Source organism: Triticum urartu, chromosome 3A (genome assembly GCF_056163025.1).
Source record: "Triticum urartu cultivar PI428250 chromosome 3A, HENAU_Tu73, whole genome shotgun sequence".
Lineage (NCBI taxonomy): Eukaryota > Viridiplantae > Streptophyta > Magnoliopsida > Poales > Poaceae > Triticum > Triticum urartu.
The window spans coordinates 38,527,810-38,542,722 of NC_141875.1; the positions used below are offsets into that span (position 1 = coordinate 38,527,810).

Here is a 14,913-nt window from a genome sequence, read left to right on the forward strand (position 1 = left end):
GTCACCTAAGCAGCAAGGCGGCATGAATGCACGAAGATGGTTTTTGAGCTGAATCGCACAGGGAGAACTATGGTAGGACCTGGCAGTTGGACGCCTACCTGGCGGAGGTCGGGATGTCCGCAAACTACTAGCTCCAGCCGTGAATTTGACATGCAGATCTATCTGCGGATGTTTGATGGATTGTGTTGGAGGGCACAAAAGGTCCAGGCCACGTGGTCTGGACGTATAGCAGTGCATATGAGGGCAAATACTTGATATAATCCATAGTTCTCGTGTCTTGGGACATAATGTTGCAAAATATTTACAAAATGCTACTCAAGGGGTTGAACATGATGGTACAATATACAGTGACAGAAATTCACAAAAACATGATTGACCATATACACTTGAAGGGTTGAACAGGCCTGTACGATCACGAAGGAGGAATCATCATACCGTGTTATCAGAAATTCACATAAAAAGAATCTGTAAAATATATTCACAACATCAAACTTCAATGCAATATACCATGTTTCAAATCTGAATTCGATCAACACATCGCTGAATTTGAAATATTATCTTCCATGGCAGATACATCTTGTACCCAATATGATGTCAAAAGGTTTCAAGAAAATTCCTGACTTTTCGATAGGCCAGTCAACAAGGCGTCCAAGCATCCAGCTGGCAGCTGTGACCATCCAGATGTGCCTGTGGCAGCAAAGAGTGTATCAGGAACGAACAGAGCTAGTAGTCTAGCGGCAAATGTTACAATGAAAGCTATCACAATAAACAACATTGGACGGACGGGTGTGCAAGTCGAACAGATTCCACTGTTCTAACACACAGTTTCTGGCAGTCACACAGTTTTTGGCTACAGATCATAATATTCACGACATCAAAAGAATCTGTAGAAAGCAAGTCCATCTCTCACACAATTTTTGGCTACAATACATCCCTGTGGAAGGAGGATTTGGGTCTGTTTTCAAGAGACAAGCTAGGGGAAGGAGGATTTGGGTCTGTTTTCAAGGGACAGCTTGGTGAGCAAACAATTGCAGTAAAACGTTTGGATCGAGGCATCGAGCAGGTCAGGGAAAAGGAGAATTTTTGACATAGGTTCAGACAATCAACAGCATCCATCATATAAATCTGGTCAGGCTGATTGGTTTCTGTGCAGAGAAAACCCATAGGCTCTTGGTTTATGAGTATATGCCAAACGGATCCTTGGACAAGTGGATATATCGTCGACATGACAATAGTGCTCCTCTGTCAGAATGGAGGGTTGTGGTCATCGAAATCATCAGCGGAAAAAAGAATCTCGACACTTACCGTTCTGAAAAGAGCCTGCATCTTATTACCATGTCGGGAGAAAACGTTAAGACTGATCGGTTGGTAGATTTGATTGACAAAGAATAGTAACAACATTCAAACACATGAGCGAGAGGTAATTCAGATGATAAAGATGGCAATGTGGAGTACACAGATTGATTGCAAGACAAGAATGCCTCAAATGTCTGAGGTTGTCAAAGTCTTGGAAGGAACCAAGAATCCAGAGACCAACATAGAGCACAACTTTGTTGTTAAAAATCCAGTTGATTTTGCTATTACTGTGAATGTGAGCTCCTCGGTTGCACCTCTACCCTGGGATGTATGAGGTCCTAGGTGAACTGATAATCCTGACAAGATATATCTAGATTGTGGCAGGAAAAAAATTCAGTGTGTTTTTATTACACAAGTACTGTTGTGCTTAGGAAAGCGTATTGTATATGACATTTAAATTTCAGCCTTTAAGATGTACTCCCTCCGTCCGGAATTACTCGTCGCTTGTCTAGATACATCCGTTTGAGTGACAAGTAATTCCCGACGGAGGAAGTATGAGGTAAGATGTATGACTGAGACACAAGTCACATAACACAGCTAGCATATTGTATGAGAAGCCAGACATGAATAACTCTCCTGCTCACAGAAAGACCAACAATGCCTAGAGGGTGTCAGGTCTGACTGAACCATCTCTGCTACTGCTGTGACCATGTAATGCTCCCTATTATCAGGGTATATGACATCAGATTTCGCAACATTTTTGCAAATCTAGTCAGATAGAAGTTATGCTGCTTACAATGCCACTGGTGTGAATTCAGGGCGCAGTTGAGTAGCCATTCGTTCCCTCTGGATTATTCTTCAGACCTCGGTAAGCTCAACCTGTTCACCTCGCTGCCGAGTGCTCAGAATCCTATGCACGAGTAGCTAGTTGATTGGCAGGATAATCCTTGCACAAATCTGTAAGTGGCATCATAGGTATATACCTATATGAATTTTTTTTAGAGGAAAAGGGCTCTTGCACCGGCTCCATTTGTATTACCAAATGAAACCCTAGAACAACCAGCATCTCTGTTACAAGCACGCGGGAGGGATATACAGCACACACACTGCCCCAGCAAATAGAGTTGTCCAAGCCTCAACAGGCAGAACGCCAAAAACTTAACTACTAAAAGAGAAAAAAGCTAGTCTCAGAGGTACTACCAACCAGCAAAGAAAGGGAAACGGGAGCCACGACGAAGGAGTGGGCCAAGATAACTCGATGGACCACCCCAGATCTCGGTCAGCGTCACGGTTCGTGCAGCACCCCCGAGCACTGCGGAAGGCCTAGCCAGGGTCTGGCCACATCAGGAGGGGAGGGGGGTGGGGGGGGGGGGGGGGGCTCGCGCTTCCTGCTCCAGCTTTCTCACCAAGTGCGTCACCCTTTCTTTGACAGGGCCAGAGCATCGAACCATCCAACTGCCTAGTGTATAAGCAGTTTTCCTCCACAGAACCTTCATCCCAAGCCAGGGGACATGATTGAAACATATGTCATTACGATATTTCCATAGAGTCCAAAGGACAACAGAATGTAGCAAACAGTCCGTTGGGTGATTTTTGTTATTCAACCACCAAGCTAGCATGTCATCAATGGACATTCCAGCGTGCTTATTGGATATATCAAAAATCACTCTCCATAGTTCTATCGCAACGACACAGTTAAAAAATAAATGTTCAATAGATTCAGATTTGCTGAAAGTTTGATTCATATATATATAAAAATAAGCTTCACTTTCAAAAGAAGGCAGGGAAAAGAAAGGGACCTCCTCAACTGCAAGGAGCAAAAGATAACAATACTAAAAGAACGGTATAGAATTCCACTGAGTAAAGCAAAAGGAAAAGCAATGCTACAATACATACAGTCCAGAGGATGCCAACCTTGGTGATGCTGAACCAAAGAGACTGGCTTGCTGTCGCTTGACAAAAATCTCATGTCACAGCTTACATAAGGTTGCAAATTTTGGTTGTGCTTGTGCGACACTAATGAGATAGAAACAACACCATGGAGAGATAATGCATAGCGTCCAGGATCATTATTATTATCATGACAGGGTTCAGGCTAAACAACCAACCTGTAAGGTAAACAGATAGAAGGCTATGGTCCCAATCTATGCGTCGCGATTCTGATCTTTATATAATTCCTAGTTTCCTACAGATATTAATCAGCTACATCACATGGTATTTACATCATTGAGTATAGAACATTACTAGACTGAGATTCTGTCCAAATACATGACAAGATTGAAACGTGGAAATCATCATCTGCGGGTAAATTTCATAATAATTAGATCCACTATCTTGATTAGTTACATAACTAATCAGGAAGTCCATGGAAAATCAGTAGTCTTGTTGTCGGAGATTTCCATCTCTCTGAACTTCATCATTCTGGCCACCAGCCCCTCAACTACATCTGAATCTGGCGCGAACATTGCATGGGTGATGCCAACTACACCAGGGTTCTGACTGTTAAGCACCGAGAACGTCGTTGCAAGACGGAAACCATAGTTCATGATGAAATGAACCAAACCACGGGGAAAGATGAACACATCCCCCTTACATAGTCTCTTCTGAAACAGCTTGCCGGTTGTGTCAAAGAAACCAGCCAGCACCCTGCCATCATGGACAAACATCATCTCAGACGCCCTTGGGTGAGAGTGGGGAAGCACTAGCCCATACGGGTCGATGTCGGTCCGTGCCATGGACATGCCAAGGGTGTTGAGGCCAGGGAACTCGGCAGCGGTGACGATGTTCGCCGATGACCGGACCACGTTGTCTAGTTTCCTGGCATGGTTGAGAAGCAAAGTCTTGAAATCAGAAGCCAGTATGGTGCTAGGGTGCTTGCAGAGGTAGCCGTTCATGAACAGCTTCCTTTCACCCTGAGGCGCCATAGGGCACATATCTTGAAGAGGTGGACTGTCTGACAGGCTTGGTGGTGTATAGAGGCCAAGGAGGAGGAGGTAGGAAAACATGACGGTGAGGAGCTTCATCTCTTGGACACAGAGAGGGAGTAGAGAATCATGGGTTTAAATAATGTGATGGAAAAGGAGTGAAACCAAAGCCAAGTCTGTGCAACCTGTATCAGATTTCTTGGAGTTCACTACAGAATTTGCTTCGGATTGTGGCCAAGGTAACAATCTCTGAATTGTGGCAAAAGGGTGAAGGTGTTACTATGAAGCTTTTAGATTCTAACGATGGCCCTAGGTCGCCATTTGTTTCATCTCCAGGCTACCCGAGGCTGCAAATCTAGAAAAAACATTACGCTGATTCTGAAAAGAGATAATATCATTGGTAGTCACTAAACTTGCGTCGGATGTGCACTTTGGTGCTAGATCTTTTAAAATACGGTCTTTTGGTCATCAAACTTGTCATTTGGTGCAAATACGGTCACTCCGTTCGGGCTCGTGCGTATCCGGCACTGCGTGACATGCACGGGTCCATTGTCAGCGACGTACAACGTTTGAGGGTGACACGCATGCTGCCTTTTTCGCATGGAACCCCTGGAATTAGTTTCTTTGCGCTGACCGAACTAAAGATAACTGAACTCGCTGAACACACAAATCTTACTGAAATTGTTGAACACGGGCGTCCTCCTCTTCAACCTCACAATGATCCCACGAGAGCTTGGACGCAGTGGGCTCGATGTATGAGAATCTCACCCTCGAAGACAAGCCGGACACTCGTGTCGATGAACCTGAGCCGCGGCAGGAGGACCTTGGCGTGCATGTACCGGAACTAGATCCGGACGTGCTTGTCCTTGAGCCGCCCACACCGGTGCTTGACCTGCCCGTGCCTGTCCTTGAGCCGCCAACGCCGGGCGGCGGCGCAGCCATGCCACCGTGGCAACGCCCTCCAGTGGACATCGAACTAGTGATAGAAATGGAAATACAAAAGAGGTGGATGGAGAGGAATGAGCTCATGTCCATGTAACTCAGGATAATATCACTCGCACAGAAGAAACCCCGGTGATAGATCTCAACACTTAAAAGACCATCAAAATCCCCTGCATTGTCAAACGGAAGTCAAATCAGTGAACAAAAATTTAGTTCACAAAAATTCAGTATACAAGTATAAAACATTAAGGGCACAAACTCACTTAAATTTTACTAAACATTCAGCTGACAAACGAGCTAGCAAATTTAGTACAGAAATTCAGAAAACATGTTCAGTGCAGAAATTCAGTTAACATTTTCTACACACAAATTCAGTTCGTAGGTTAAGTGCCCAAACTCAGTTAACACTGCAGCACATAACAAATCCAGTTAAGTAATCTGTTAAGTCCCAATAAAACATAAAACTATCACTTGCCAGTACAGCACATAACATGTTTAGTCAACAATTTCAGTCACATAATGTGCAACATATTCAGTCAACTTAATTTGCAAACAAATTCAGTGTATCAATCTCACAAAAATTCAGTAAACATCTGTATCCCAACCTTACTGAGCAAATTGATCAACCGCCGTCTTAACGAATCTGTGCCTAAAATGATGGATTAGTTGTTTTGATCTTAATTTTCAGGCATAAAAGCTGCATGATTCTTAACCGCCAGCAAAACCCTAGCTTGAATTGCGAAACAGGGGAACTAGACCCTACAAATCTAATGCGTACGGCAAAGGAGAGAAACGAGACAAAAGGGGAGAAGAGACCCTACTTCACAATGCATACGTGAATGAATCAAGAGGCCTCATGAGGCAATCGTGATCACACCACAATACAAGAGCCCTACCTCGGCTTGTCTTGCCACAGAAAAGACAGCGGGGTGTAGAGGAGAGAAACCAGACAATGGGGAGAATAGACTGATCGTATGACGGCGCTGATTCACCCCGACATCGACGATGCAGATCGTCCATCTCCTCCTCCGACGGCCGCCATGACAAACCGCTCCTCCGCCTCCGCCTCTGAACGATCGGCAGAAAAAGCAGTGGGGAGTAGACCTGAATTGTTGTAGGAACTTTTTTGTGCAAATAAAATTAATTGTAGGGGGTCTGTGCAAAAATGCAGCGCGCGTGTCGCCCTGAAACGTTGTACGTCGCTGACAGTGGACCCGCACATGCGACGCTAGTGCCGGATACGTACGAGTTCGAACGGAGTGACCGTATTTGCACCAAATGACAAGTTTGATGACCAAAAAACCGTATTCTGAAAGATCTAGCACCAAAGTGTACATCCGATGCAAGTTTAGTGACTACCAGTGATATTACCTCTTCTGAAGATGCTTCAGACTTGGCATATGCTGCAGTGATGCCTATTGTATATGGTGCTCAATTAGTGTTCCCGTGGTAAAGAGATAGTTGGCAAGCTGTAGTTAGTACTGGTATCCGAGGAGACGCTCATCACTCACTTATACTGGTAAAAAATGGTGTGTTTCAGAAACTGATGCTCATGAAGAGATCAACCAAAGTCTGGCTGAACATGCAATGCTATAACGAAGGCATATCATCAGATTTCATAGCAGCTGGCGAGTCGGCAACAATCACGGTGCAGAAGAGTTCGCTTGCTACAATTTACGCATCGACTAGCCGCCATCACCGGAAGGAGGAGAAATAAATTCACCTTCTGGAATCTGGATGCGGAGGTGCCCAAGGTCGAAGGCGGCAGTGAGGTACCATCGGGGCAGCAGCCACTGCGGTGGCAAATGCGCAAGTAGGGGAGAGCGGTGGCGTGCGAACGGAAGGTTTCGGAGAGGGTCGACATCGCCGCCGCCGCAGGATGCACCGGAGCTCCCGGCGGTGGTGGTGGGGAGGCCACTCGCAATCGGAAAGTAAGCCCAACACCACAGCCTACCAAACCACTCGTCACGGGCTTGTAGTGGGCCCCCAGTGCAGGATTAGCTGCCCGGTACAGTCCCGCAATGGGCCACAGCTCGCCGTAGAATGAGCGAGAGGATCCGTAATACAAAAAACAAAATCCTGTTTTAAAAACCCAGCAAATATCCCTAAAAGGATAAAAAACATAGCATAAACGTCAAATAATCCCCTGCGACGCGAAGCAATATTATTATTAAAAAACAAACATGAGATGCAAAATTTGGAGCTAGAGAAACTTTGAAAATTTTTGATGTAACCTCTCATAATGGAGCCCATGTCTTTTTCAATTTACTTGATCTAGTATATTTTTCTTGAAATTTCATCATCTTGCTACAAAATACATTCACTCAAAAAATTCAAATGGTATTATTATCATTTAGAATTAAAAATTCTATCAGTATTACTCCCCCCGTTTCAAAATACAATGTGCATTACTTTCTCAAAAGTCAAGCTTCATAAACTTTGACAAAGTTTATAGAGAAAACTATCTATATCTACAACACCCGATACATAATATATGAAAATTATCTCATGATGAATATGTTGGCATTTATTTTGTATTTTAGATGTTGATAAAATTATATAAAATCGGTTAAATATGACTCTGAAAAAACCCGATATGCAGCTAAATATGAATGCGTTGCAATGGATGAGAATAGACTGGATGCTATAATTAAATAGTAGAAAACTCACTGGTACATATTATTTACTAGAATATACCCCGCACATTGACGAGAGAATCGATTGTGATATATTTCAATGATTTGATGTATGAAACATGCATAGTTTAATTAATAATTATGAACAAAATCTAAAATTATAAGTTAAATATTGTATTTTGATTATTATCTAGTGGGAAATATTTTGAATATAACTAACATAATATAATGGAAACCTTTTCTCATGCATGTTGAGTGGACCTTTAATGAGGTGGCATGTGTGGTGACACTAGTAGAAAAGGGGTCAAATGTGAAGCACATTAGTGCCGGTTCGTAAAAAAACCAGCACTAATGTGATCAATAGTACCGGTTCGTGGCGGCGATCAATAGTACCGGTTCGTGGCGAACCTTTAGTACCGGTTCATGCCATGAATCGGTACTAAAGAGGCTGTGGCAGCCTGCGATCAGGCTATGGCCCCACCATCACCATTTAGTGCCAGTTCGTACCACGAACCGGTACTAATGAGGTTGTGGCAAGCTGTTTTTAGTCCCACCTTGCTCCCCTAACAAGGCTTTTACCAACTTAAATATATTTATTCTCAAACTATCACAAGCACTTGGTCTTCATTGAACTCTATGTGTAGAATTTGTGGCCGTAATATGAGTCTTCACCGGTTTATAAATCGTTGAGGACTCATATTGAGAATTCAGATTGTACACAAAAATATCATTGATGATCAAAGTATTTTGGATGTATAAGATCATATTGACAATTCAGACTGTAAAGAAATATAAGATCATGATCTAAATGCTCTTATATTTTTTGCGTTCAGTATGCACCATTCAAAGCGACGCCATCAACTTTCAACCATTTCTGCCTTCATTTGCTATTTTTCATGCATTTAATGATTTGTTTTGAGAACTAAATGACCTGGAAATTGAAAAGCACTACAAATAAACTCTGAAAAAGTTGAAACTTGGCATGGTATCATCATTTCACCCACATAGATTGTTCAAAAAAGTAGAAAGGGTTACGGAAAAAACTGGATGCACTTTGTTTACAAACTGGACAATCTCTTTCGAAGTATTCGGGTTTCTGACGAAACTAAACTCATCTGTTACGAAGGCATTTCATTTTTTTAAACTTATTACAACTCCAGACTTTTTGTGCATTCAGTATGCACCATTTAAAGTGACGCCATCAACTTTCAACCATTTCTGCCTTCATTTGATATTTTTCATGCATTTAATGATTTGTTTTGAGCTAAATGGCACTAAACTTTGTGCAGGCAGCGCACCACCTTTAGTACCGGTTGGTGGCTCCAACTGGTACTAAAGGGTGACCAGTACTACAGTTTCTTAGTAAGCTGTTTTTTAGTCCCACCTCGCCAAGAGAGAGGGACTAGGAGCGGTTTATAAGCCCTGAGTGCAGAGACGATGAAGAAGAGGCTCAATGCTCACGTTGCTTAGCTTCAAGCCTTGAGGAATATGGTAGACTACACGGAGCTATGTGCAGTGCAGTTTACACTATTTCGAAAGGCTTAAAGCTAATTAACGAGCATTGCACCTCTTTTTTATTTTTAATAGCTTATTACAACTCCGGACTTCTTCTGTTATGACAAAAACTAGATGCACTTCGTGTATAAACTGGACAATCTCTTTCAAAGTATCAGGGCCGGTTTCAGACGAAAACTCATCTGTTACACCGAAAGGCATGGTATATAAAAATAAATGAATAGAAGAAAATAAATAAAGCAGAAAAGAAAAAAACTATAGTAGAAAAGAAAAAACTATATAAAAAACTACTCAGAAATAAATAGAAGAAAATAAATATAGCAGAAAAGAAAAAAAAACTACTCAGAAATAAATAGAAGAAAAAATAAAGCAGAAAAGAAAAAAACTATATCAAAAAATTTGGGGCGCTGCCCTGTGGGCCTGCTAGACCACGGGCGTGCAATTTCAGTTCCACAAGGCCCAGCAGACTCACAGGGCAGCGCGCCGTAGTTAGGCCCAGAAGCCTGCTTATAGAGGAGCTCGAAAGGGCAGCCGCGGCTGGGTTTATAAATCAGTGCGGCTGCCCTTCGCCCGGCGAGGTGGGACTAAACTTTGTGCAGGCAGCGCACCACCTTTAGTACCGGTTGGTGGCTCCAACCGGTACTAAAGGCCTCTCCTATATATACAACACTTATGAAAAATTTCAGTTAGTTCCTGTTCTGTCTTCGTCGCCGCGCGCCCCGTCCCCGTCGCCGTCGTCGCGCCCCGGCCGTCCCCGGCATCGCGCGCGCCCCGGCCATCCCCGCCCCCGTCGTCGCGCACGCCCCGGCCGTCCCCGCCCCCGTTGCGCCGTCCCCGTCGTCACCCCCGTCGCGCCGCCGCCCGTACACCGCCGTCCCCGTCGTCGCCCTCATCGCGCCGCCGCCCGTACGCCGCTGCCCCCGCTCGTACGTACACACACACACACATACACACACACAATTTTTTTACTTAGTTTCTGTTTTCTGTTTTTTAGATTAATGCATGTCAAATTGTTAATTAGATGAATGTCAAATGTTAGATATGAATTAGATAGAAAAATTAAATATTAATTAGGTATATGAGATTTGAACTAGTTGAATTAATATAACTAGTTTATTTTTAGTAAATACTTAGTTGAATTAATTAATAGAACTTGTTGAATTAATAGAACTAGTTGAATTAGTTGAAATAATAGAACTAGTAATGTTTCATCTATATATAGAACTTAACTAGTTTTTTTTTCTGTTTTTTTAATTTTTGGTATATATTTTTAGTTTATATAAATGTTAGATTAATGTCAAATGTTAGATGAATTAGATAGAAATATATGTTAGATATTAATGTCAAATGTTAGATGAATATTAGAATTAGTTAGATATTAATTAATGTTAGATAGTAAGTGTTTAATGTTTCACCTATATGAACATAGGAGATGTCGTCTGACGATGAAAAAGATTTTATTATGTGCGAACACTGTGAAGACCAACGCGGCCTGTGCGACAGAAATTTCCTTGTTGATAATAGACGCTTCAGCATCAAGCTGGATGAGACATTCAAAATGGATACAGTAAGTCACAGCGGCAAGTATTTTTTCGTAATAAAGCATGACTTATGCTTCATTTGCTTGACTTATAATTTTATATTTTCACTATTCTACTAGCGCATCCCCTGCCATGCTCGAATTTTTGTCTTGGATAAGATAGGTTTCAGTGCGATGAATGATATGGAGGTAAAGAAAGTTTACTTGAAGACCGAGCATGGGTATACTTTCAACGTCAAATTATACAATGCAGACACATACACCCATTTTGAATGCAAAACTTGGCAAGCACTATGCAAGGCTTATGCATTTGAGCCTGATATGGTTATCACCTTTGATATTCGTCCGGAAGATGATATTGAAGGTAATAGACACATCTGGGTCGATGTGCAGACGCCTCCAGTTCTACCATTATGTGAGTTTTTCTCAACCATGTTTATGTCTTTGATATTGTTTATTCAAAAATAGTTGACAACTAATTTCTATTGTCAGCTTATTTCGGTTCAAGCAAACATGTCCGGCGCTCGGTAGACAGGACCTACTATTGTCCCGGGGCTAAACTAAACTGCGAGGAGATAAGTCATTATGTTTCATGGCTTGAGGATCTTCATACTGTCAAGACAAATTTTCTTCCTGCACTTAGAAATGTTAGTACTCAAAACATGCGACCAATAGTGATCGTATTGAACTACGGTCACATCTATAATGGAAAGATGGTAAGATTTTTACTATTTGTCCTTAGTGCATCTTTTGCATACATTTTTTTGAAGCTAAAATTTCATTGCTAAGTATATTAATTATTATACGATGTTCTTCAACAGGGACTCCCGATGACAGTTGTGCCTCAGTGGATCGAGACAAAAGGTCGCATGTCAATGGTTAGCTTACGAGCAAGATATCCTACATTGCACATGAGTGCATTCAGGATTTCTGAAAGCGATGAATGCTTAACAGTGAAAGATTGGAGCAAAATTGTTAACGATCGCAGAGAAGTACTAGGGGGCAGCAAGGAGAAGCGCAACCCACGATTAGGAGATAGATTCATCTGCATGCTCAAGTATGATGAATCAGGAGAGCTATACATGTTCTATGCTATTTTACTTGAGAGGGAGCATCAGGAGTGATTTAGCTAGTTCATGCTCTTAGTACCACTACAAGAAATATGTCAACTTATGACCACCACCATTGGTCACTGAATGGTCACAAATTTCCATTTATGACCTTTTTGTGACCAAAAACATAAGGTCAAAAGCTGGGCGTCGTAAACTGACTATAGCGACCTTTAACAAAAGGTCGTTGATCCTATGACCTTCTGTTTTGGTCGCTAGCTCTCTCCCCAGGCCATGTCGGATCCGACGTGGCAATCTGACGTGGCAAAATTGCGACCAATTGAAAAGGTCAAAAATTAGAATCGGCCCGGTCCATTTCGGTGCTTTAGATGGGCCGAGCCCATTAATTCAGCCTTTTAAATATATATATATATATTGTTAATTTTCGCTAAGTACATGGGCCTGGCCCAACAATTTGGCCTTTTTTTGTTTTCTGAGCTTCTTCCATTTTTCTGGGCCTCGGCCTTTCTGCGGTCCATTTAATTTTTTAAATTTTTTAAGATGTTTTTCCTTTCATTTTTTTGTCCAATATTGTTTGGGCTAAGGCCTCTTCTAGCCCATCAATATTTTCAGCCCACTAATTCAAAGGACCGGACAACAGAGAAACAATTCAGTTTTTTTTCAATTTTGCTATCAAAGCAACATTTGGTATACAATCATACATCATTTCTTGCAGTTACATCATTTGAAGCAGCAACTAAAAGATTGTCATCTATAACAAACGACAGCCAGTCAAAAGAAAGATCACCATCACAGCTCCAGCGACTACTTATACACTACAAGTTCCACTTATGTGCAAACCTACAAGAAGGCCATGCTTCCGATTAGATTTGGTTGCATCACTTCCAGTTTGCTAACGGCATGTCTCCAGCAGCACATCTCATTCCATCAAAGCAGCAGCAACCTGTAGAAAAAACAGATACACACAAGTTTAATTTGCTGCATAATCATGGACAAGTCACACAAAATTTCAGTAAACTGTAGATGCTCAAAATTTCAGTGAACTTTGCATAATTTTGCATAAATATTACTACTGTAGCAGCAATTTGTATAATTTTGCAAACTTACAACACTGACCCAATAAAATGAATTCCTAATTCTAGTTTAGTTCAAAAAAGAAAAAGAACAGACACTTCCAGTTTGTATAATCTGAAATTGAACACTGAAATTTAAGAATGAAAAGATGATTGAACACTGAAAGAGGTTAGCAAGTTGCTTGTTGGTTTCATCACAAGTACCAGGAGTATTTTTAAACCTACGCAAGTCATTTTTTTAAACCTACGCAAGTACCAGGAGTATTTCACTCCTTTCCAGTGCAAGTACGCAAAATTTGTTTGAGTAGCAAATCTAGGAGTACTGGAGAACTCCAAGTTAAATGTACTCAAAGCAACCACCAAAATATCACTATACCGGTCGTTAACTAGACACGTTATATAGACAATTAGGATGCATGCAATAAACATACAGAAGTTATATAGAGCAGCAACAATGGCATCACAGTTGAGTTGCCAGACCAAAACAAAGCCATGTATGTATGTAACAAAATCAGCCAAACTGAATATGCATCATCAGCTGATTAAAAGTAGTGGATAATAGTATAGTTCATCAACTGATATGGGCAGCTAGCCAAGTTTCCCAATGGGAGTACCAACATAGCAGCAATAAAAATAACAAAAAATTAAAATATAAGTGTGGCAGCGCATAGAACATTTGCTAGAAAAAACATGATTCCACCTTGTTTTAACAGAACTTTTAAACTTAATAGTAATGTGCTTATCCATGGCATCATCAGTCTTAACCAAACAGAGCAAGTAAAGGAGCTAATAGTCCTAATTCAGGTCATGTTATCATATCAGGTATTGCATAAAGACATCTTGGGACATATATAAAGCATCCTCAAATAATCAGCATACACCTCCAGAGATGGGGAAGCCATTCTCTCCAATGTTGAGGGCAAGGTTCTGCCCAATGACGGCGAGGCCAGCAAGACCAATTCTGGTGAGAGCCATCTCTTACCTGAAAAGAGATGCATCAAACACGTCATGTACCGAACATCGTCAGGTAATTTATGCATGTCTGACTCGAAAGGTTAAAAGGCTGCCTTCACAAAAAATGACCATGCATATGAACTAGATAGAAGAACAATCTTCATCCTAATGAGAAAAGTGACAGGTGAATAACTGAGAACTGGGATATATGCGACAGGGCAGACAGCACAACATGCACTTGGGTGACAAATTAAATCCACAATCAAGTTGCAGCTAATCGACAATCAAGACATGGGATATGTGCCTGAGTGTAGACATGTGCCTGAGTGTAGAAAACCTATTCGATCTGTGTTTATCTAGTGCATTCCATTTGCCTCAATCTTAAATCGCGGTTTTGTAATGCAGATGCTTTGCAGCTTGGTCATAGCAAATAGTGTTGTGCATTACTGAAACACAGGCTGGAGTTGGGCATAAAGACCGAAACACAAGCCCATTTTCCGGTATTTTTTGGAATAGGTCATTCATGGTTTCTAGTTTATACGTATGTAGGTGCCATCTCCACTAAAGATGGTTCGAACTACTACTCCAGTACATACTAATAAAACTTGACACATGCTAGTTCAAACTACATACTAATAAAACTAGATCAAGTTGGTGACAGACATCAGATGCTTCTAAACAAGCAAGGGGCATCGCTTCCTACTCCTAAAATGAAGAGAACACACATGTGGCGCTATGATTGATGTAGCAAAAATAAAGCATCGGTGCAGTCTGTTTCATCCTACTGATTGTGCCGCAAGAGGACACATAAAAACCAAATTGGTCAAGTGAGCTGTCGATGACATTACTGTAGGTGTGTCCACTTATGTAGGTGTGTCCAAATTGGTCAAGTGGACACACCTACAATCCATCGGTGCAGTCTGTTTCATCCTACATCATCTTTTCCAAATATATTAAGCTGGC

General features: G+C 41.7%; 1 protein-coding gene across 1 annotated transcript; it reads right to left on the reverse strand.

Moving 5' to 3' along the window:
- Window positions 1–3,577: 3,577 nt before the first annotated feature.
- Window positions 3,578–4,322, reverse strand: LOC125547819 (germin-like protein 11-1). The gene has a single exon (XM_048711583.2). It carries the CDS (start codon window positions 4,317–4,319, stop codon window positions 3,651–3,653), a length of 669 nt encoding a protein of 222 aa, XP_048567540.1. The 5' UTR covers window positions 4,320–4,322; the 3' UTR covers window positions 3,578–3,650.
- Between the last annotated feature and the right edge of the window lie 10,591 nt (window positions 4,323–14,913).